Raw genomic sequence first — 25,679 nt, forward strand, 5'->3', positions numbered from 1 at the left:
ACAATTAGCCAAATAGAACTCAATTGATTGAACATCAAATTAATTTCAGTATGATTGAAATATATGGGCCTATGTAGCCTACTGTATTTATCATTTAATGCAGTCATCTCGGTTTTCATTTGAAGCCTCTTTTAAACCTTTGCTTGTTTATAACAGTTGCAAAGACTTCATTCTGAAGTTATCAGAGGTCACAGAGAGACAGATAACCATCTTGATTCTATGTTTAGCATGACGCAGAAAAACAAAAATGCATCTAACGACCCAGTTAGCTGTTCTACGAATGGTCTGAGGCAGTCTGTAAATAACAACTGTTTTCAAGTGCAACTTTAGTAACAATGGTTTTGGGAAACAGCTCTGAGATTTAACAATACGCCTATGAAGGTTGTAACGATGAACTTAGCCTTAAAGATGGGTGCAAGACAAAACACATCCATTTTTTTATCATTTGATGCTCAAATTACAGTTTTGAAATACACCTTTTGCATGTGGAAATGTTGTAAAATGTTGTACAATCAACTTCAGGTGTAAAAACCAAGGAAAATAAAAAAATAATGTTTTATTATGAAAAGTAGGAATTGTTCTGAAGCTAAAAAATTTAAGAAATTGACATGAGTAATGCATTTCCTACTCCACACATGCTCTACCAAAGTTTTCCAGTACACAGTTTTGAACTACTACTGTAGCTAAGTTGGTATATTGTACTTCAAACCATGTGTATGCAGGTCACTTAGAATTCAAACCTTCTCAAACAGCCTCGTCAAAGGAACAATGGACTTTACAGTGTCCTGCTATTAAAATAATATACATTACCAGTCAAAGTTTGGACACACATACTCATTCAAGGGTTTTTGATTATTTTTTTACTATTTTCTTCATTGTAGAATAATAGTGAATACTGTCCCTGACCGTAGAGAGCTTTTTATGTCTCTATTTTTGGTTTGGTCAGGGTGTGATTTAGGTGGGAATTCTATGTTCATGTTTCTATGTTTTCTATTTCTTTGTGTTTGGCCAGGTATGGTTCTCAATCAGGGACAGCTGTCTATTTTTCCTCCCCTCCTTCTGTGTGGGATCTTGTTCTTTGTTTGTGTGCAGTTAGTTTGCACAAGGAAGCTGTTCGGTCGTTGAGTTCGTTATTGTTTTGGCTAAAGTTTCACTTCAGTAATAAATATTATGTGGAACTCAAGGAAAGCTGCTGCACCTTGGTCTCATTCTTCCGACGACACCCGTTACACATACATCAAAACTATGGAATCATGTAACATATAAGTGTTAAATAAATCATATATTTTACATTTGCGATTCTTCAAAGTAGCCACCCTTTGCCTTGATGACAGCTTTGCACACTACTGGCATTCTCTAAACCAGCTTCACCTGCAATGGTTTTCCCAACAGCCTTGAAGGAGTTCCTACATATGCTGAGCACCTTTTGGCTGCTTTTCCTTCAGTCTGTGGTTCAACTTATCCCAAACCATCTCAATTGGGTTGATGCCGGGTGATTGTGGAGGCCAGGTCATCTGATGCAGCACTCCATCACTCTCCTTCTTGGTCAAATAGCCCTTCCACAGCCTGGAGGTGTTGGGTCATTGTTGAAAAACAAATGATAGTCCAACGAAGCGCAAACCAGATGGGATGGCGAATCGTTGTAGCCTGCTGGATAAGTGAAATCTTTTTTTTTATTAAAATTTTTATTTTTATTAACAACAAATCAATACATAAAGCACATGAGGGAACACAGGCATACATAGATTAGAAACTATGTCCAATCAAGCTAGGGGGTACAATATCACATAACAATTACACAAGGAGTGTACGTTGAATTCTAAATAGATCACAGATAGTGTCACCAGCAAAGCACCATCACACCACCTCCACCGTGCTTCATAGTGGGAATGACACATGTGGAGATCATCTGTTCACCTACTCTGTGTCTCACAAGACCAAAGGACAGATTTCCACTGGTCTAATGTCCATTACTCATGTTCCTTGTCCCGAGCAAGTCTTTTATTATTATTGGTGTCCTTTAGTAGTGGTTTATTTGCTGCAATTCAACCATGAAAGCCTGATTCACAGATTCCTCTGAAAAGTTGATGTTGAGATGTGTCTGTTACTTGAACTCTGTGAAGCATTTATTTGGGCTGCAATTTATGAGACTGGTAACTCTAAAGATCTTGTCCTCTGGGTCTTCCTTTCCTGTGGCGGTCATCATGAGAGCCAGTTTCATCATAGCGCTTGATGGTTTTTTGCGACTGCACTTGAAGAAACTTTCAAAGTTCTATAAATGTTCTGTATTGACTGACCTTCATGTCTTCAAGTAATGATGGACTGTCATGATGGACTGTCGTTTCTCTTCGCTTATTTGAGCTGTGCTTGCCATAGTATGAATTTGGTATTTTACTAAATAGGGCTATCTTCTGTATACCCCCTACCTTGTCACAACACAACTGATCGGCTTAAACGCATTAAGGAGGGAAGAAATTCCACAAATGAACTTTTAACAAGGCACACCTGTTAGTTGAAATGCATTCCAGGTGACTACCTCATAAAGCTGGTTGAGAGAATGCCATGAATGTGCAAAGCTCTCATCAAGAAAAAGGATGGCTACTTTGAAGAATCTTAAATATAACATTATTTTGATTTGTTCATCAGTTTTTGATTATTACTTGATTCCATATGTGTTATTTCATAGTTTTGATGTCTTCACTATTATTCTACATACAAATAGTAATAATAAAGAAAAACCCTTGAATGAGTAAGGGTGTCCAAACTTTTGACTGGTACTGTGTGTATATACAGTGTGGCAAAAAAGTATTTAGTCAGCCACCAATTGTGCAAGTTCTCCCACTTAAAAAGATGAGAGATGCCTGTAATTTTCATAGGTACACTTCAACTATGACAGACAAAATTAGAAAAAAAATCCAGAAAATCACATTATAGGATTTTTAATGAATTTATTTGCAGATTATGGTGGAAAACATGTGTGTATATATATATATATATATATATATATATATATATATATATATATAGTTGAAGTTGGAAGCTTACATACACTTAGGTTGGAGTCTTGTTTTTCAACCACTCCACAAATTTCTTGTTAACAAACTATAGTTTTGGCAAATCTACTTTGCGCATGACACAAGTAATTTTTCCAATAATTGTTCACAGACAGATTATTTAACTTACAATTCAATGTATCACAATTCCAGTGGGTCAGAAGTTTACATAAGTTGACTGTGCTTTTAATATACAGCTTGGAAAATTCCAGAAAATTATGTCATGACTTTAGAAGCTTCTGACATCATTTGAGTCAATTGGAGGTGTACCTGTGCTTGACATCATGGGAAAATCAAAAGAAATCAGCAAAGACCTCAGAAAAAAAGTGGTGATCCTAACTGACCTAAGACAGGGAATTTTTATTAGGATTAAAAGTCAGGAATTGTGAAAAACTGAGTTTAAATGTATTTGGCTAAGGTGTATGTAAACTTCTGACTTCAACTGTATATTTATATATATATTGTAGAGGTTCAGGGGTTGTGTGGTGGATGAACGATGCCTGCAAGATTTTTGTATTTTCTGGCTGCCAGGACCACGGACAGCAACGGAAGTATTCCCCAGAGGCAGCACCATGGACAGCTCAGGGTCAAACTTCCAGACTGCAGCAGAACAGCCACACCTGTCTGCAGTTGTAATTAGAGACTAAACGGCAGACAGGTGAAATCAATCAGAGGCCGCTACTTAACCGTGCCTTTTAGATAGACTGAGCATACAGTGGAGAATGCGGTTTACTGGAATAAAGAAACTGAGATTTGAATACGGAGTGAACCCTAAAGTCCCAGAGTGGAGGACTTTCCACTGGTGACAACATATTTACTTTGTTAGAAAGAAGAAGAAAAAAGGTTCTGAGGTATGTAGTAGTATGTTGTGTAATTTCCTTTGAATGAGGAAGTGGCATGAACACAGAGGGTGCATTTGGATTGTTTTTGAGATCTTACTAGATCAATGGAGTTGAGTTACGATGAGTATGGGCAGACTGTACCTCTGACTACATCAACTGTAAATTGAAACTTGTAAAAATGTCAATTCTTCAATCCTTACCGTGCACCTATGTTTGTACTGTGTAAAGTCGTTCCTTTAGCTGAAATTCATACTCTTATAAGTTTAGTCAAATACAACTGGACTGTTTCCTTGTTTCTGTTGTGCTAAAATGGCAACTCCGCTCTAATTTGCCAATTGAATCACAGATTACATAGGTCTACTGTATGTATCCAACAGTGGAGGCTGGTGGGAGAAGATATAGGAGGACAGGCTCATTAATGGAATAAATTTAACGGTAACATGTTTGACTTAATATATGCCATTTAGCAGACGCTTTTATCCAAAGCGACTTACAGTCATGTGTGCATACATTCTACGTATGGGTGGTCCCGGGGATCGAACCCACTACCCTGGCGTTACAAGCGCCATGCTCTACCAACTGAGCTACAGGACCATCCATATTATATTATTAGTCAGAGGTACAGTGCGCCCACATTTGATGTACAGTATATAACTATCATGTTCAGCTAAGATGAAACTGAAATATAAAGCATGAATAAAGTCACATCGTAAGTATTTATTGAACAAAAGTCTAAATCTTTCAGGTAACCAAAGGCATTAGGAATTTTTCTTTGCCTCAAATTACTATTAGAATACAGCCATATCCTCAAGAAAAAACATTAAACTATACAGATAATGTAAGCCATGTGCTCTGTGGGATTACTCTACGTGATTATACAACACAAAATACAAGTCTTCATTTGCTTACCTTATATCTTGCCCTCTGATTAGTACAAATATCAAATACACTGAACAAAAATGAATTAAAAAAAACATGTTTCATGAGTTGAAATAAAAGATCCCAGTAATGATAGATATACGCTTAAAGCTAATTTCTCTCAAGTTGTGCACAAATTTTCTTGCATCTCTGTGTGAGCCTTTCTCTTCTCTTTTTGCCAATCTAATCCATCCACCTGACAGGTGTGGCATGTCAAGAAGCTGATTAAGTGGCATGATCATTACACAGGTTCACCTTGTGCTGGGGAAAATAAAAGGCCACTCTAAAATGTGCAGTTTTGTCACAACACAATGCCACAGACATCTCAAGTTGAGGGAGTGTGCAATTGGCATGCTGACTGCACAAATGTCCACCAGAGCTGATGCCAGAGAATTTAATGTTAATTTCTCTACCGCCTCCAACGTCATTGTAGAGAATTTGGCAGTATGTCCAACCATCCTCACAATCTAAGACCACGTGTAACCATGCCAGCCCAGGACCTCCCCATCTGGCTTCTTCACCTGCGTGATCATCTTAGACCAGCTACCAGGACAGCTGATGACACGGAGAAGTATTTCTGATTGTAATAAAGCCCTTTTGTGGGGAAAAACTAATTCTGCGTGATGAACCCAAGAGAACATTCTCTGTGGCTCCCAAATGGGTGGGCTATGCCCTCCCAGGCCCATCCGTGGCTGCTCCCCTGCCCAGTCATGTAAAATTCATAGATTATGGCATAATTAATAAATTATTTTGACTGATATCTTATATGAACTGTAACTCAGCAATTGTTGTTTAAGTTTAGTGTACAAACCATCCAATTAGTTGGTATCTCATCTATAAATTCCATGTTGGCCTTTCGAGGGACAATTGGATTAAATTCTGAAAGGATGTTTGCAAAAAAAACATGACACCTTTTCGGGTTTTCTCAATGACATTCAATTCAGCATTGAAAAAAGGAACATGGTTTAGGGCTCTATCCAGTCAGTATCGCTAAAAAGCACTAAAAAGGTTATTTCCGATTGAGCCAACATACGCAGCATTTACCATGAACGCAGTCTCCCTTAACATGTGAATATTGCCTTTAAATTTCAATCACGCTGTAATGTTTTTAGCCTAGCGTTAAGAGTTTTGGGTCAGTAACTTAAAGGTCACAAGTTTGAATCCCTGAGATGAAAGTAATTGGATTACACTGCCTGCCTATCTATGTGGGATAAGCCCCTTCGGGAGTGGCTCCCAGTCATCTCTAATAAGAGTGCTATTAAGTGTTAACTGATTGACAAGATAGGAACAGGTTGGTTAGAGGCAGATAGAGGGAGTTAGGAAGCACACCGACCTCATCTCCTCACACTACCACCTGTGTTGGACATTCTAGAACAGCACCTCTGGCAAGCCTCTGGGCCTGTGATGACAACCTTACTGAATTGAAAAGTAATCCAAGAAGTAATCTAGTTTTTTGTATCTGTAATATGATTACAATATTTTCCTGGTAACATAACGGATTACAGATAGTTTTTGGAAAATCCTTTATATCCACCAGTGATCCAACCATGGGAGAGCATCAGTGAATGAGGACAGGAGGGTCCTCTAAGGATGGCTTCAACAGGCTCTCAGATGGATGACACCCTGTCACCACCCTGCAAACGACCACCACCATATTACAGTTGCCGGTTTGTGTTGGGGATGTTTTTAGAACGTTCTTCATCAATTGCTGTGCTAAACAATGTTCATTACCCGTATCAAATTAATATGTAACTTAAGGGTGTGTATTTGGATTTCTTTTTGCAATAAAGATGGCGAAGCGACAATAATACACATTTACAATAGGCCTATATGTATCTAACAATACTGTGTGTATTTTTTGGTATAGGCCTATTGTAAATGTGTATTATTGTCACATCACACACACAGGGTTTTAGCACCATTGATCTTGGTAAGGCAGGGTTTACACATACAAACACACACACCACTAGTCCACGTGAAGGGTTAACACGGTACCGGCAGTGTTCCTGATACACAAAACTCAAAGAATGTATTATCTAGAACTTAACACAGTTCTTCGGCTCTCCCCATAGGAGAATTCTGAACCCTTATTGGTTCGTATAACCCTTTTGGGTTCCATGAAGAGCCCTTTCTACAGTGGGTTCTATATGGAACCCAAAAGGGGTCTACCTGAAACCAAAAAGGGTTTTCCTATGAGGACAGCCGAAGAACCATTTTGGAACCCTTTCTTCAAAGAGTGTAGTTAATATATCTAGCTTGAATTGGACCTGGACCTTTGCTGGTAGCAAAGTTGATGTTAACCTGTGGCGGCATACCAAGTCAGACTTTGGTTCTTCCAGAGATGTCAACACATTCAGAGCCATTTTAGACACATATGCTGAAAGTTTTTCTGATCATCATCCAATTACATGTTTACACAGGTGCCCATCTGAAGTTTGAGTGCACATAGATTTGGTGTGAGACATTTGTGCACTACAAGAGGCAATCGAGCAGGTGCACCAATACTTAATTTCTGAATGGACATGAAAATAGAAAGGTAATGAGAGCGACTGTGCTGGTGTCTTAGCATTGGACATAGATAGGCAGTGACACATCTCATTAGCTACTTTAAAAGCCATGAAGAGGGGACCATGAATCAATAAAGGCTGTGTTAACAGTACCACAAGCACAGCTACTCTCCAGATACTCTCCAGCACAGAAAGTTGGTGGCAGCTTAATTGGGGAAAACAGGCTCGTGGAGTAAGTGGAATGGTATCAAACACATGGTTTGCAGGTGTTTGATGCCATTCCATTTGCGATGTTCCGGCAATTATTATGAGCCGATCTTCCCCCCTCCGCAGTCTCCTGGGCCCTCCAGCTTCTCTCCAGGACAAAGGTATTAGTAGTAACCACTGTTCATCACAGAGCCAGCCACCTTCCAGGTCATGTTTCAGTGACTGGTGTCACTACTGTCCAATATCGTTGAAAGTGTTTACAGTTGATTCGATTGGATAGAACATATGCAGATACCTTAATGAGGCTGCCATCGAGGAGATGTCTACGTTGCTGCTTGCTGCACGGTTGTCTTTTCTGCTGCCTGTGGCAAAAAAATGTACTGTTTTATCAAATGTTGAAAGTAAGAACACAAAATGATGCACATCTTGCATCAATACATCAATGTGTTACATCAAACACCTAATTGTCGCACAATAATGATTCTACAGTATACTGAATATTGTACATATTTCTCCTGTGAACAATTAAGTCATATCCAGTGTATTTCCAGCAAAGTCATATTTCATGTGATCGATACACAAGTGTGGTGGTTCATAAACAATGTAATAGAGTAAAAGCTAAGGAAAACTGTCAGTTATGTTTCTCACTTTATGCCACAGATTTATACTGTTTAAATATCCTTGTCAAGTTGTACAACTTGTTGATGGATTAAACAATTTACAGCACAATTAACACAATTCATCAGTAAACCTCCTTTATACTATGCATACATTTTCCTTGAATACCCACCTCCTATGGCCATAAGCCCACCGTGTTTGTGCTGTGAGCCACGCTATTCGGAATTCCATAATCAGGAGGAAATGAAAAGACAAACCACTGAAAAACCAAATCAGGCCTCGAGATAAAGCCAGCTTTTCAACAACAACAAATAATGATTTATAACAGATACATGATCTCTACTGTGTCAAGTCTGACTGCATGTGCTTTCTGAAACGAATAAAGACAGGTTGCTCACCTTATCATTGGCACGGTCCTGAATAAATAAGACTAATGAATGTTGGAATAAGTTAAAAAGCATGTCAAATATGCATACAGACAAACATCTTGTGAGTAGAATTTATTAATGGGATCACATTTATATTATGTGCAGTAATGTAATAGCAACACATGCAAAGTAAATACTTATGCATTTTAAATATACATATTAAGAAAAAAGCATCAGACCTGGGTTTAAATACTATTTGTGGTATTTCATTTACTTTCAAAGACATTTGGAAGTAAATATTTCAATATTTTTTATTTGAAAAGACAAGTAACTGAAAATTGGAATGTATTTGGAAATACACTTGGAAAGTATTTGAAAATACTCAAATACACACCCATGTATTTAACCCAGGCATATGAAAATATTATTTGAAAAAACGTAAATAATAGGTTATTAATAGAGAGAATTTTTAAAAATACTTTAAAATACTTCTAATAGAAATAGTTGATTCGGGCCACATTATTTGAAAATACTCCATTACACAGAAAATAAGTATTTAAATAACACAATCACATACACAGAACCCAGGTCTGAAAAGCATACGGTATCATAACATTACAATTATTCACAGAATTTTACCTGGCACAGTCAACATGACATTCTTTTAATATTGTTGTGATTATATTACATGCTATGGATATTTATCACCCAGACACACAGCAGGAGCCTTGGAGGATCCCATTCCAATTACCCAAGCATAGCAAATCCACGGTAATTAGGAGGTGGGCGTAATATCACATTGCATTGGTGGCAGTGAGGTAGGTCCATTATATGATGAAAAATGTCAAACACAAATGTGTTTTACATTGTACTTACCATGTTTCAAGTCATCACAAAATATGAAAGAAGAGAGAACTCTGGTAGAATAACACAAATCAATTTCCATGATGGTGGAAAATGGACAGACCATAGAAAATAGTTGAAGATTCAGCCATTGAGTTTGCTCAGTGGTTACAGACACCAATCCCTTTTCCAGTGAGGCACCTGTTGACTAACCACTTGAGATCAGTGTATTAGGACATATCACTAATAAACAGACAGATTGATTTGACCATTTTCCTACAGAAATTATGTAAATTATAACTGCTTTCCTGATTGGGAGGATTAAGAGGAGGAGATAGGATTGGATTGGTTAATGTGAGTGGGTTTAATCCAATAATCATGATCTCCTGATAACTGTAATTGAAAGACTTTGATTAATCATGTTCAGAAAGCACACTTTCTTAGAACTTATTCATGTACATGTTCAATGAAGCTATGCTGTGCATGGAATTATCAAAGTTTGCAAAAGAAACCACACGATACATACAGTGCCTTCGAAAGTATTCAGACCCCTTGACTTTTCCACATGTTGTTACGTTACAGCCTAATTCTAAAATGTATTAAATAGTTTTCTCCCCTCATCAATCTACACACAATACCCCAAAACAGTTTTTTTGAAATTGTTGATATATATATATATTATTTTACGGAAATATCACATTTACATAACTATTCAGACCGTTTACACCTGTATTTGGAGAGTTTCTCCCATTATTCACTGCAGATCCTCTCAAGCTCTGTCAGGTTGAATGGGGAGCGTCACTGCACGGCTATTTTCAGGTCTCTCTACAGATGTTTGATTGGGTTCAAGTCCGGGCTCTGGCTGGGCCACTCAAGGACATTCAGAGACTTGTCCCGGAACCACTCCTGCGTTGTCTTGGCTGTGTGCTTAGGGTCGTTGTCCTGTTTGAAGGTGAATGTTTTCATCAAGGAGCTCTCTGTACTTTGCTCTGTTCATCTTTGCCTCGATCCTGACTAGTCTCCCAGTCTCTGCTGCTGGAAAAACATCCCCACAGAATGATGCTGCCACCACCATGCTTCACTTTAGGGATGGTGCCAGGTTTCCTCCAGACGTGACACTTGGCATTCAGGCCAAAGAGTTCAATCTTGGTTTCATCAGACCAGAGAATCTTGTTACTCATGGTCTGAGAGTCTTTAGGTGCCTTTGGCAAACTCCAATCGGGCTGTCGTGTACCTTTAACTGAGGAGTGGCTTCCGTTTGGTCACTCTACCATAAAGTCCTGATTGGTGGAGTGCTGCGGAGATGGTTGTCTTTCTGGAAGGTTCTCCCATCTCTACAGTGGAGCTCTGTCAGATTGACCATCGGGTTCTTGGTCACCTCCCTGACCAAAGCACTCCCCCGATTGCTCAATTTGGCTGTACGGCCAGCTCTATGAAAAATCTTGGTGATCTGTGTTGTGACACAATTCTGTCTTGGAGCTCTACGGACAATTCCTTTGACCTCATGGCTTGGTTTTTGCTCTGACATGCATTGTCAACTGTGGGACCTAATAAATACAGGTGTGTGCCTTTCCAAATCATGTCCAACCAATTGAATTTACGACAGGTGGACTCCAATCAAGTTGTACAAATATGTCAAGGATGGTCAATGGAAACAGGAAGCACCTGAGCAAACTTTCAAGTCTCATAGCAAAGGGTCTGAATACTTATGTAAACAAGGTGTTTCAGTTTAAAATATATATACATTTGCAAACATTTCTAAAAACCTATTTTCCCTTTGTTATTATGTGGTATTGTATGTTGATTGCTGAGGATTTTTATTTATTTAATCCATTTTAGAATACGGATGTAATGTAACAAAATGTGGAAAAAGTCAAGGGGTCTGAATATTTTCCAAAAGCACTAATATATATAAAAAAATTCTTGGTGATCTGCGTTGTGAAATCTTGGTGATCTGTGTTGTGACAATTTTGTCTTGGAACACAGATCACCAAGATTTGTATATATATATATATATATATATATATATATCTGTACACACACTGTATATATTATTATTTGTTTATTTCTTAATTTTTTTTCAGCAATCATATTGCAGCATTTGCAGTTCAATATACTGGGACATGTTTTACTCAACAAAACATCGAACATTTGTGTCACATTGAGCATCGGAAGATAAACATTCAAACATAGCACAGGAAATGGCATTATCAAAGTGATCTAATAAACAAATTCATTTATCCTCTTACTGTCCAGCAATAGTTGTGTACAGGTTTCCATTAACAGTTGGAAACCTGGATCACTGGTTTGAGCCCAGGATGGGTTAGTTGGACAGTAGAGGAAGCTAAGCAGCACACTGATCACCTACTTCTCCGATAAGAGTTCAGTATGTCAAATCTGAGGGCCTGTTGTCCGGACCTCTGGCAGTCTCTATGGGGGTGCCACAGGGTTCAATTCTCAGGCTGACTCTTCTCTGTATACATCAATGATGTCGCTCTCGCTGCTGGTGATTCTTTGATCCACCTCTACGCAGATGACACCATCCTGTATACCTCTGGCCCTTCTGTGGACACTGTGTTAACAACCCTCCAGACGAGCTTCAATGCCATACAACTCTCCTTCCGTGGCCTCCAACTGCTCTTAAATGCAAGTGAAACTAAATGCCTGCTCTTCAACCGATCACTGCCCGCACTTGCCCGCCTGTCCAGCATCACTACTCTGGACGGTTCTGACTTAGAATATGCGGACAACTACAAATACCTAGGTGTCTGGTTAGACTGTAAACTCTCCTTCCAGACTCACATTAAACATCTCCAATCCAAAATTAAATCTAGAATCGGCCAAACATACCCTCGTAAAACTGACCATCCTACCGATCCTCGACTTCGGAGATGTCATTTACAAAATAGCCTCCAACACTCTACTCAACAAATCGGATGCAATCTATCACAGTGCCATCCGTTTTGTCACCAAAGCCCCATATACTATCCACCATTGCGACCTGTAAGCTCTCGTTGGCTGGCCCTCGCTTCATACTCGTTGCCAAACCCACTGGCTCCAGGTCATCTACAAGTCTCTGCTAAGTAAAACCCTGCCTTATCTCAGCTCACTGGTCACCATAGCAGCACCCACCCGTAGCACGCACTCCAGAAGGTATATCTCACTGGTCACCCCCAAAGCCAATTCTTCCTTTGGCCGCCTTTCCTTCCAGTTCTCTGCTGCCAATGACTGGAACAAACTGCAAAAATCTCTGAAGTTTGAGACTCTTACCTCCCTCACTAGCTTTAAGCACCAGCTGTCAGAGCAGCTCACAGATCACTGCACCTGTACATAGCTCATCTGTAAATAGCCCATTCAATCTACCTCATCCCCATACTGTATTTATTTATCTTGCTCCTTTGCACCCCAGAATCTCAACTTGCACATTCATCCTCTGCACATCCTACCATTCCAGTGTTTAATTGCTATATTGTAATTACTTTTCCACCATGGCCTATTTATTGCCTTACCTCTCTTATCCTACCTCATTTGCGCATGCTGTATATAGATTCTCCTACTGTATTATTGATTGTATGTTTGTTTATTCCATGTCTATTCCATGTTGTTGTATGTGTCGAACTGCTTTGCTTTGTCTTGGCCAGGTCGCAGTTGCAAATGAGTACTTGTTCTCAACTAGCCTACCTGGTTAAATAAAGATGAAATAAATAAATAAAAACACAGGGACATAGATTTCCTGTCATGGGAGCAACTACCTGCTCTTTGGGTTTGCAGTTTGGACAGCTTGCTTCGCAGACAGTATATATCTATGCAAGCTGTGTAAAGTGAAACATGTAGATAGACACAACAAAACATGAAAAATGGAACATTGTGGATACCGGAATCTCTCAAGACAGATTTGTTGACAAGTTCATGGGTGATCATCTCATCAGCAGTGATATGTGGCATTGTGGGGAATGTATAGACAAGACAGCTTCAAACAAAGCATTTTCTGTTTAGCACACATGCATGACCTTTTCATAATAGTTCTCCTTGTAAAAGCTTTGCACTTAACCTTTTTTTGGTGCCACTCCCACCACTTACATGTCATCAGGTGACATCCTAAACCTACAGAGTGACCTCCTGCCTGTTGCCATGTCCGTTGATGACAGTAGGGGTGGTCTTCTTGATGGAGGTCATTCTTATGGCTGAGGTATGCTGCAGGTAGCTAGTGTTGCGTTCATGGTGGGGCTTCCTCTTGCAGTGCAGTGAGCTGTTGAAGTGCCTTCGGAAACTCTCGCTCAGCAGGTAGAGGGCAAACGGGTTGACACAGGAGCTGGAGAAACTTAGCACCCGGGCCAGCAGGGTGATGATGAGGTGCGACAGAGAGGAGTCGATCTGACGGTAGTTGAAGGAGCGGTACATGTACAAGACATGGTTGGGGAACCAGCAAAGAGCGAAGAGGCCTACAAAAACCAGAACAATTTTGGCCAGCCGTTTTCTCGTCTCCATCTTGGAAAAAGAAAGAAAATAAATATGTAGTGTTTGAAAATGCATGATGATATTCAACATAAAACCCTGTCAATCTTCCAGAAGGATTACAGAGTACAAAATACAGAAGGCCTCCTTCCAGAAGGAATACAGAAGGCCTACAAAATACAGAAGGCCTCCTTCCAGAAGGAATACAGAAGGCCTACTTCCAGAAGGAATACAGAAGGCCTACAAAATACAATTTGTCCAAATCACTCTCTTCTGTATTTTGCACAGGCTACAAGTAGTATGGCTATTGTCCTTCAGTTTCAATACAGTATCTAACAGAGACACAAACAAGTATGAACAAACACAAAAGCAAGAGCCACCAGTACTCGACTTAGATTGCCCTTCAGTCAGCTCTCTAAGGCCTTCCCACACCGTACATAGGATTTTCTATTTTACAATTATTACATGTCACAAATTGTTAGGTTAGATTACTTGTTAGATATTACTGCATCGTCGGAACTAGAAGCACAAGCATTTAGCTACACTTGCATTAACATCTGCTAACCATGTGTATGTGACAAATCAAATTTGATTTTGAATGTTACCTAATTAAAATCTTGATTGTACATGTGCTTCAGTTTTGTATTCATATTCTGCGATTTGTTTGAGGCTACATCAGCCGACATACTGTAGACTACCGACACTGCAGAGGTGTAGCGCAAGTGCCCATTATTATGTGCAGATACATCAAAAGACACGGAAGGCGCAGAATGTGGACTCGCAAATGGTTGGGCAGATATGGAAGGTATGGACTTTCTACAGAGGGAATTGGAGGTAATACACCATGTTTTATTAAAGTTATAGCCTATAGTTAGCATGCTAGATACTTGCTATTCAATATATTTGTTGTTTGTGCCATGGTAGGACACAGAGGTAGGTAATACTGAAAAGGCAGCGGCGTTCTCTCCACAGCTCCAGCAATCTGACTTTCATCATCTCCGCACCGTGCGTGTGGTTTGTTGTTCCTTCTCTCTTTGCGATCATTGTTTTGGTATCACATGCTGAGTGCTCATTGGCTATTGGCAGTAGTCCTTGCCCAATCGCGTCGTAGCACTGCTCATACTGCAAGATGCACGATCAAAATATTTCAGGGCATCCGACAGGGGTCTGGAAAACGGGACAGGCATCATCAAAGTGAGTCCTTCACCCGCTCAAACTACGTGAGTCGCGATGTAATGATCCTTGCCCAAATTCATGGAATTTTACTCCGATCGTGAACATTTTCGAGGATGGCAAAATGTGGCGAATTCGTGTAGTGTATCCCGGCATAAGGGAGTGTCAAAGATATCTTCACCGTGAGAACCTTTCATCGTAAGCGGAAATGTGAAACTAAAATGTCCAGTCCAATCAATACTTCATTCCACAGTAGAGTGGCTGGCAAATAGTACTGATGGCAGGACTATTGCTTCTGAGTACTGTTAAGATTGTTTGAAAATAGTTTCAAGTCTACCTATCAGTGAGGTGAGCAGGAGATGGCGCTCTGAAAATCAACCCTGTATAAGTTTAATAGCCTGGGTAAATGTCATGATTTAGCTCGCCATTCATTGGCAGCCACCAAGTCAAGTGATCCTGGCACTCTACCCAAGATCCTTTTAGGTTTTTCAATAGAAGAATACAGCATGATCATTTTACTTTATTTTGTTCATGACAGTATCTTGTATTGAAGTCGACTTCAAATGATTCAGAAGAGTATTAAAAGGTAAGTCAATAGCAAGCTGTTATATCTGGTAAGATAGTAAAGCTAACCATTGATAGGGATATCAAATTGAGTCATTTTGTTTGATTTGGCACAGTATCAACAATCTTTCATTGGTAAACTGAACATTTTCTGCATATTAACACATCACAGTTAGTTATTCATTGTTGTATTCGCTGGTCTCTGCAAGAAGTGTGGGGTATTAATTATAAATGAGATAGTTATGTTACATGAAGTAAAGATTTAAAAAGCAGAGGAGTAAACTAAGATTTCATAAGCTCTACATTTTTGTCAAATTGATGAGAAAGTGGTGAACATTTCAATTGTTTTTAAAGGGATACTTTGGGATTTTGGCAATGAAGCCCTTTATCTGCTTCCCCAGAGTCAGAAGAACTGATCGACCATTTTTATGTCTCTGGGTGCAGTTTGAAAGAAGTTGCTAACTAGCGTTAGCGCAATGACTGGCCATCTGCTTCATTTTTCTGACCATAGACATCCAGTCTAACGCTAGTTAGCATTGGCTCACACAACTACCTCTAACTTACTGTACGCAGAGACATACTGTAGAAATGGTATCCACAAGTTCATCTGACTCTGGGAAGTTTATAAAGGGCTTCATTGAAATAGAATGTAGTTGATGCGGTTACTAAAACAGCTGTAGCATTGGATCAGTAGAAACTATTTTAATAACAGAGAAATAGACGGAGATGTCATGCCCTCTCAGACTGAATGTTAGTTATCATAACAGCATAACACAGCCCCTGGCAAAGGGAGATGGTTGGACTGTATCTTTTCAGTCATACATATCACGTCTGAAATCATTTTCACTAGCAGTGTCTGCCTGGACAGCATTATTGTTCATATTTAATCGTAAATCTATATAAAAAAATATTTAAAAATGTAAATACCATTGGAGGGACCCATCTCTATTCCAGAGTAAATCAAAAGAAAAAAAGATTAGATATCTAGAAGCCCTATTTCTAATGCCTTTACTGAAAATTGACTGTACAGCAGTTAAGACCACTGTTACTATAACTATTCATAAAGTCATGCCTGTTAGATGTGATAGTGATTCAATAAATATGTTGTAATGTCTTAAACACTTACCAGAATCATGTTTAGTCTGCATATTCTCTCTCTCGTCCACACACACACACACACACACACACACACACACACACACACACACACACACACACACACACACACACACTCTCTCTCTCCAGCCTGTCTTTCATCAGGCTTCTGCAGCTTATCATATAATTAATGTTAAATACATTTCTGCTTTTCAATAGGGACTGATGCTATCAGAGTTTTCTTCTAAATGAAACTTGAGCCTTTACAGCCCAATCCCCATTAGGGCATGTCTAATAGAACACAACCACAATGCACCACGTCAATAGTCTGTGCTGTCCTTCTAATCCAAAGGTACACCCAGATTATTAACTCATTTGATTTGAAATACAAAAAAAACAGAAACAAATCTAGAGACAATAACATTGATTAGTTGGGATTACTGTGAGGCAGAGACAGTGGAAGCTTAAGTGCAATGATTCGGTCATCCTCCAGGCTTCTGTATTTTTATGTGTCGCACCCAGTGAATCTAGTATAAATCTGTATCTACTCTAAAAGATAGCTGGGACCCAGCCCTCTTGTTGTCTAACATTATAAATGAGTGGACGGTTAGGGCTCCCTCAACTGGAGGACCTACTGACTGTAAATAAGACAACACATGGAGGCCTTCCAGCACCACTCATCACTAGTTGTTTACTATGTATTGCTCATTGTTGATGACAACCTTACATTGGTCAGTGTCAACAAGCTCCTGAGGCTTGAATATATTATGAATTGGGTTCAGGTCTAGGTCTGAGTCAGGATGTCAGTGATTGGAAGCTGGGTTTGGATTTTGGGTGGGCCCTGATCTGTATTCAAGCCCATTTGTTCGATGATTCATTGGACGTTCGTAACGGCAAAGAAGCATCTGATTTACTATGCTTTGGTCAATGGACCCTCAATTAAATGTAGTCGACCAGATCATTGCTTACATTTATAATTTACCTCACCCTTCCCCTGACCTATAATTTTTTACCCCTGTAGACAGTAAAGATCAAGCATCCATGCAACAATCAGTGATACATCTTGACAATGTCCTGTACTTGCCCTTTACAAACTTTAAATACTTACTTGGTGTATTAGGCTACATATGGAAATATCTGCATTAAAACCTAGAGCCTCCTTCCATGAAAACCTGTAACAACGGTTCCGGAGTTATGTCAAAAATAATGAGAAAACGTGTGATACAGTTCAGTTTCTTTGACTTCAAACGTGCACTCTAACTCAACGTGCACTCTAGCAGCTAATGACATCCAGTAAATGACCTGATGTTCTTAAAATGCCGTCCAGCAATCCAAATAACCACAACTGCAACAGCCAAACCTCATTTGTGACATGTTTGAGATACAGGCCTACCTGTCTCTTCGTGTGCTCACTGATCTCTCCAGGCATGTCGTGAGCACTCTTGACTAGAGTCCTGGCGATGTGGAAGTAGTATACAGAGATGATCCCCAGGGGAATCAGGAAGTACACCAGGAATATGAGGATGGAGTGGATCTTGGGATGCATGTCGTTGGAAAGGGGATAGGGCACGCAGGCAGTGAAGGTCACATTCTTGTCCTGGATGTGTACTACCTGGGAGAAGATGGCCTCGGGCACCGCCAGCAGGACGGAGATCACCCAGATGGACACAGCTTTCAGACATGTCCAGAACACGGCACTGGATGTCTGGATGTCCATAGGATTCACTATGGCTTTGTACCTGGAAACAGCAACAAAACCAGAAGAATATTAGTGCTCCTTCATCTTGATCCTTTGAAATTACATTAAAAGCAGTCTTTTTCATGCAATTAAATGCCCAGCTGTCCTTACTGCTCTAATTTTCTTGTGTAAATTGAAATATCATTTACATTTATATTTTAATCATTTAGCAGACGCTCATATCCAGAGAGACTTGGTATTGTAATTATAGTTAATCAATCTAATTAACTTTCTTCCTCTTTGCAAAATTAAGAGGCTTTGACAAAGACATGGCATCTCTGAGTCCATTGGCACAGAATAGTAGCTTCATAAATTGTTGGTGATATTGTAAACATGTAGGAGACCTATGAAGTGCATTATGATTGCACTAGCTAATTAATTACTGTCCTATCTACAACAAACCCACATTAATTACAATAATTGCCACTGAATGAAATTCTAATTATTCAACTGAAACAGCTATGTGTTTCTGCACTGCTCCCAAAGTGAATCTAAATGTTGAAACCAAAATGTTTACAAGCTGATCAATACAACTCATTTGAATGTTAGACTTTGGACTTATCTCCTGTGTAAATCAACACTCTGTGCTATGTGCACAGAATAATCCATTCCTGCTAAGTCATATAATGGGAAGAAATATATTAAATGAGGGTGCAACAGAGGAAGTGTGCTCCACAGGGCATGAAGGCTTTTTTTATGCTTCAATGATGGACGATTTTTCACCTTCTGACAGTTTTCTAAATTATATTTCTGCTGATTAAATGTCTGGTTTGGAGGAGAATCTCCATTGGAAGCCCTTGACTGTGCTGTTACACCAGCCTCAGCTGCCCTCTGCCCCTGTAGAAATCCGCCATAGTCAAAGACTACGCAGCCTCAGGCAAGAACAGACAAGCGCAGAAAAACTGACAGTCTTTGATATCTCACCAGAGAAAATGCTTATGCATTTATTGTAGTAAACCGCTGTAATCCCACTTCTTTGTGTTTTTATGCTTGAGAGCAAGCGCCCAAAGGAGTGCTAACAAGATTACATTATTTTAAGCCATCACATAGGGTAAGCATATAAATGGTGTATTTTCATTGCTCACATTACATGCTCAAATGGACTAGGCAGACCATAAAGAGAACAGCTTTAGACTGTAATCTCACCATATGGATGTCCTAATAGCTCCTAGTGACATGGATGGCCAACAGTCATGGTCATTTCCGGTGAAGAGTGACACAGCCAAACATTTCCTCCAACTGATATCGCTCTGGATTATGGTCAGTGACATAGAAAGGCTAATTACAAAGCCCTGCACCATCTTCCGACCCCTATCATGGACTGCACAATGGGGTATTATTTTTAATCAGAAAATCACATGGACTTTAATTTGATAATAATAATTTTTTTAAATGTACTAAATCAATATTTGGCAGCCCAGGAATTTATGACATCAGTGAACTTTTAGCCGAGGAAGGAGCTCTTAATACCAGAAGACAAGCTATTTGTGGGGGTATAGAATGGTCACTTGAGAAGGTCAATGTCTCCAAGCACCAGTGGTCTTGTTGAGGGTATGTGGAGGAGAAGAACGGAAAGTGGGGGCTGGGTCAAATTAAGGTCCTAAACAAAGATGCGGGCATGATTGCCCTTTCAACCATACACACGCAGACAATAAATGATGCTCTGCGCAGATACTTCTGACTGTGACGCCTCCTGAATGTCTCATGTATCAATCTATTCCAATCTCTGCAGTCATGCTGCTCCTTCCAGGGACGATAAATGGCCATTTAACCATGTGTCTCGCCTGAATAAAACAATATAACACAAATTGGGCTTATTGAAGTTAGTACAACCAGCAGGTGTACACTATTTGATCCCTTTAAAATAATTCTGGGGATACACTTGGTCTGTCAATCAAAAAATGAACAGATTTATCAGTGACAATTGCCCAGCATTCAATTATGATAACACTTGGGGATATAGTTTAGGGATCAGACACTTGTCATTAAAAATAATCAGTCATAAAAATGGATTAATCATTAATAATTACATACAGTGCCTTCGGAAACTATTCAGACCCCTGGACTTTTTCCACATTTTCTTACGTTACAGCCTTATTCTAAAATAGATTTTTCCTCATCAGTCTACACACAATACCCCATAATGACAAAGCAAAAACAGGTTTAGAAATGTTTGTTAATTTATTAAATAAAAAAAGGAAAGATCTCATTTGCATAAGTATTCAGATCCTTTACTCTGTACTTTGTTGAAGTAGCTTTGGCAGTGATTACAGCATTTAGTCTTCTTGGGTATGATGCTACAAGCTTGGCACACCTGTATTTGGGGGTTTTCTCCCATTCTTCTCTGCAGATCCTCTCAAGCTCTGTCAGGTTGGATGGGGTGCGTTGCTACACAGCTATTTTCAGGTCGCTCCAGAGATGTTCGATTGGTTTCAAATCCAGGCTCTAGCTGGGCCCCTCAAGGACATTGAGACTTGTCACGAAGCCACTCCTGCATTGTCTTGGCTGTGTTCCTAGAGTCATTGTCCTGTTGGAAGCTCCCTTCGACCCAGTCTGAGGTCCTGAGCAGACTAGAGCAGGTTTTCATCAAGGATCTCACTGTACTTTGCTCCTTTCATCTTTCCCTCGGTCCTGACTAGTCTCCCAGTCCCTGCCGCTGAAAAACATCCCCACAGCATGATGCTGCCGCCACCATGCTTCACCATAGGGATGGTGCCAGGTTTCCTCCAGATGTGAAGCTTGGTATTCAGGCCAAAGAGTTCAATCTTGGTTTCATCAGACCAGAGAATATTGTTTTCTCATGGTCAGAGTATTTAGGTGCCTTTTGGCAAACTGCAAGTGGGCTACAATGTGCCTTTTACTGAGGAGTGGCTTCTGTCTGGCCACTCTACCATAAAGGCCTGATTGGTGGAGTGCTGCAGAGATGGTTGTCTTTCTGGAAGGTTCCCCATCTCCGCAGAGGAACTCTAGAGCTCTGTCAGAGTGAACATCGGGTTCTTGGTCACCTCCCTGACCAAGGTCCTTCTCCCCCGATCGCTCAGTTTGGCCAAGCGGCCAGCTCCAGGAAGAGTCTTGGTGGTTCCAAACTTCTTCCATTTAAGAATGATGGGGGCCACTGTGTTTTGGGGGACCTTAAATGCTGCAGACATGTGCCTTCGACACAATCCTGTCTCTGAGCTCTACTGACAATTCCTTCGACCTCATGGCTTGATTTTTTTCTGACATGCACTATCAACTGTGGGACCTTATTTATATAGACTGGTATATGCCTTTCCAAATCATGTTCAATCAATTGAATTTACCACAGGTGGACTCCAATCAAGTTGTAGAAACATATCAAGGATGATTAATGTAAACAGGATGCACCAGAGCTTAATTTCTAGTCTAATAGCAAAAGGTCAGAATACACATGTAAATACGGTATTTATTTGTATACATTTGCAAATATATCTAAACTGTTTTCGATTTGTCATTATGGGGTACTGTGTGTAGATTGCTGAGGGAAAAAATATTAGATCCATTTTAGAATAAGGCTGTAACGTAACAAAATGTGGGAAAAGGGGTCTGAATTGGAGGTTGACCGATTAATCGGAATGGCCGATTTAATTAGGGCAGATTTCAAGTTTTCATAACAATCGGAAATCTGTATTTTTGGGTGGCTTTTTTAAATTTATTTTTTTACACCTTTATTTAATCTTTATTTAACTAGGCAAGTCGGTTAAGAACACATTCTTATTTTCAATAACTGCCTCGTTCAGGGGCAGAAAGACAGATTTTCTCCTTGTCAGCTCGGGGGATCCAATCTTGCAACCTTACAGTTAACTAGTCCAACGCAGACCTGCCTCTCTCTCGTTGCACTCTACAAGGAGACTGCCTGTTACGCAAATGCAGTAAGCCAAGGTAAGTTGCAAGCTAGTATTAAACTTATCTTATAAAAAACAATCAATCGTAATCACTAGTTAACTACACATGGTTGATGATATTACTAGATATTATCTAGCGTGTCCTGTGTTGCATATATGACTGAGCATACAAGCATACAAGTATCTAAGTATCTGACTGAGTGGTGGTAGGCAGAAGCAGTTTATGACTTCAAACCTATCAACTCCCGAGATGAGGCTGGTGTGACCGAAGTGAAATGGCTGGCTAGTTAGCGCGCGCTAATAGAGTTTCAAACTTCACTCGCTCTGAGCCTTGGGGTGGTTGTTTCCCTTGCTCTGCATGGGTAACGCTTTCATGTAGTGGCTGTTTTCATTGTGTTGCTACTTCGAGCCCAGGGAGGAGCGAGGAGAGGGACGTATAAATACAAATGGTATAGAGGGAAATAGTCCTATAATAACTACAACCTAAAACTTCTTACCTGGGAATATTGAAGACTCATGTTAAAAGGAACCACCAGCTTTCATATATGTTCTCATGTTCTGAGCAAGGAACTGAAAACGTTAGCTTTCTTACATAGCACATATTGCACTTTTACGTTCTTCTCTAACACTTTGTTTTTGCATTATTTAAACCAAATTGAACATGTTTCATTATCTACTTGAGGCTAAATTGATTTTATTGATGTATTATATTAAGTTAAAATAAGTGTTAATTCAGTATTGTTGTAATTGTCTTCATTACAAATACATTTTTTTTTTTATGTTTAAATCAGCTGATTAATCAGCATCGGCTTTTTTGCAAGAGCCTCCAATAATCGTATCAGTATCGGAGTTGAAAAATCATAATCTGTCGACCTCTAGTCTGAATACATTCCCAAAGGCACTGTATGTTAATTGTTCTATCACGTTAGCATGCAATTGCCATAACATTTACAATAACGTAAATTAGGTACAGTATACATAACAATATTGGCATTGAGGATATTTCACATGATCCTATTCTTCATCTTACCTGTCCGCGCTTAGTGCAGTGAGAGTGAACACCGAGACTCCGACTGAAGTGAGTTGAATGACCGGAATTAGTTTGCAAGCCACAACACCGAAGATCCACTCCTCAAAGAAGTATCTGAACGCATCCACTGGAACACAAGTGACCAAAAGCAAAAGATCCCCAGCTGCCAAACTCGAAATAAATATGTTGGGGACGCTCCTCATTGCACTGTTTGTGATAAAAATCTTAACCAAGGTAATGTTCCCCAACAATCCAATCGTTATGATCAGAATATACACAGTCGGTATGACACATCTTAGAATAAAATCAATAGTTTCTCTTTCAGCAGGTATCCAATCGTCAGTAAAGTTGTAAAAGACAGAATGTCCAGTAAAAGATACGTTCTCTAAAATATTATCCATTGCTTCTCAGGGATTTGTTCAATAATCACCTTGATAAAATGGCATTGAGGATGACCGTTTTCCAAAGCAAGTCTGAGTGTTGCGCGACTCAAGCCACAATGACTGAAGCGCAAAAGGAGGCACTTTTTCAACACGCATAGCGTAGCCTACAGCAACGATGACGGAAAAAGAAGTCACACCAGTTTTGCGTGTGATGTGTAGCATTGTCAATGCTACTCACATACCGTTTCATAGTGGTACGTTTATCGAATATAAACTGAATAAACTATAGGCTATGCTAGGCTACTGTATTAGCACCAAATACAATTGTCACGTTTAGGATGAGAAAGCTGTGCTTGGAAAGATGTGTGAATTAGGATGAGTTTTTTGGGGGGCCAATAAGGAAAATCCAATAAGTAATATTTCGAAACTGAACCCACTCATTGTCCTGTGCATGTGTCTCATTATCAGCCCGCCGCATCTGTACGAGCTGTATTGTGTCCTTCTTTGGGGAAAGTGAAGGGTTATAGAAATGCCATAAATACGGAAAGCAGTGAAGGTGGTAAAGTTAGGGGGAGAGACTCACAGAGGTAATTCGAGGGGGGAGTGAAGTAGCCTAAATCAGAACATAAACGAACGTTTCGCTTGCTTATTCCCCATACGGGAGTTAAAAGAAAGCCATTGAAGGTATTGCTTCTGAATGTTAATACCTCTGGAAATGACTGATGTTAGGAACAATATAAATAATCTAAATTAGTTAAGAGAGTTGGTCACATCTATCAAAGCGCAACTGAAAACGTAATACACATCTTATCGGGTATAAAAACGGCCTATGTGGCATCGATATTAGTCAAACACTTATTCTAGTGTCAAAATTGTCTACAAAGTGTGAATAGGATAATTTTGGTCGTAAAGTCAGTCTCGTCCAAAACAGAGTTTTGTCATGATTTAGGCCTACTTTAGGATTGGGTTTTGATTTCGACAAATGCTCACAGTGGCTACAGCTGCGGTGATTGCGTCCTATCCAATCCTACCACAGAACACACAGAAGGCCTTTTCACGCGGCGTTTTTCTTAGCCCCGCGCTATCTTAGCCTCAAGTTAAGACTGGCCCTGGCCGAGCTTATCCTGTGTTCACACAGGCATTTGTTGACCCTGGGCTAAGCTTTAGCCCTGGGCTAAGAATGCACACTTTTGTATTCCAAAGCCCTGCTAATGGACAAACACATGCAGCCAACATTCTCTCTGACACAAGACCAATTTAAAACAATAACACATTTTTTAACACATTATTTCCTCTTGCTTCTAGGTTAGCATTTTATTTCCAACAGTGATGGTTTGTATAAACCTTGGTGTCTGCCTGTCTGACCTCGGATACAAAGTTTAACTTTTGAAATGCCATCTCGCCCCTATACAGAGAATGCTGTGCATGGACGAAACATCAACTTTTCTGATCCAAGTGATATCAGGCAACAATATTATTATAATGGATCCAATTAAATGTCAATAGAAAAACTACGAAACAGATGAAAATTGAGCGTTTGCTGCCCTTCCAGCTGTAGAGTTTGTGGCTTCAGTTGGCTAACTAAAGGTGCGTTGGTAAATTCACTCTGGCTATCTACCCCCTGATGATAGAGCACTCTCCTCTGACTGTGCCAGAGCGCAGAATAATTGATGGATTTATGAACGCTCAACACCGGTTGAATATGGCTGGTGTCAGTAAACGTCTCAAAGAAGCATAATTCAACTGTTGCTAGCAGCAGTTACAGTCACCAATTCTATGGATAGCATGAAAACAGCCTAACCACCTCTGCTAGGGCTAGTAAAATGGTCAGAGTGAGGTGTTCTCTCATTGTTTCTGGAAGTATCTAGAAAGCTAGACAAAGTTAGCCAGTTAGCTTAGGTGCTTGACTGCCATTGTGAAGTCAGAACGCTTGGATCAACCTCCTTGGCCAGAGTGTCCAGTGTGCGCTCCTAGAGTGAAACGCTGTCCATTAGTAAATTCAGAATCTGACAAGCTCTGAAA

General features: G+C 39.8%; 3 protein-coding genes across 4 annotated transcripts in view; 1 reads left to right on the forward strand and 2 right to left on the reverse strand.

Moving 5' to 3' along the window:
* LOC118387195 (endothelin-1-like) overlaps positions 1–25,679 on the reverse strand; it is a 308,791-nt gene that overhangs the window by 125,975 nt on the left and 157,137 nt on the right. The window lies entirely within an intron of this gene.
* The window catches only part of LOC118386914 (gap junction epsilon-1 protein-like), a 41,666-nt gene continuing 19,757 nt past the window's right edge, over positions 3,771–25,679 (forward strand). The window contains exon 1 of the mRNA XM_035774905.2: positions 3,771–3,904. The gene's annotated coding sequence lies outside the window, so the exon portion shown is untranslated. The remainder of the gene's footprint in view (positions 3,905–25,679) is intronic.
* LOC118386913 (neuromedin-B receptor-like) lies at positions 11,379–24,572 on the reverse strand. Its single transcript, XM_035774903.2, has 3 exons — positions 23,275–24,572; positions 18,037–18,382; positions 11,379–13,844 (listed from the first exon to the last, which is right to left on the reverse strand). The coding sequence occupies exons 1-3, from the start codon at positions 23,673–23,675 to the stop codon at positions 13,461–13,463; spliced, it is 1,131 nt and encodes a 376-aa protein (XP_035630796.1). The 5' UTR covers positions 23,676–24,572; the 3' UTR covers positions 11,379–13,460.

Source organism: Oncorhynchus keta, chromosome 8 (genome assembly GCF_023373465.1).
Source record: "Oncorhynchus keta strain PuntledgeMale-10-30-2019 chromosome 8, Oket_V2, whole genome shotgun sequence".
Taxonomy (NCBI): domain Eukaryota; kingdom Metazoa; phylum Chordata; class Actinopteri; order Salmoniformes; family Salmonidae; genus Oncorhynchus; species Oncorhynchus keta.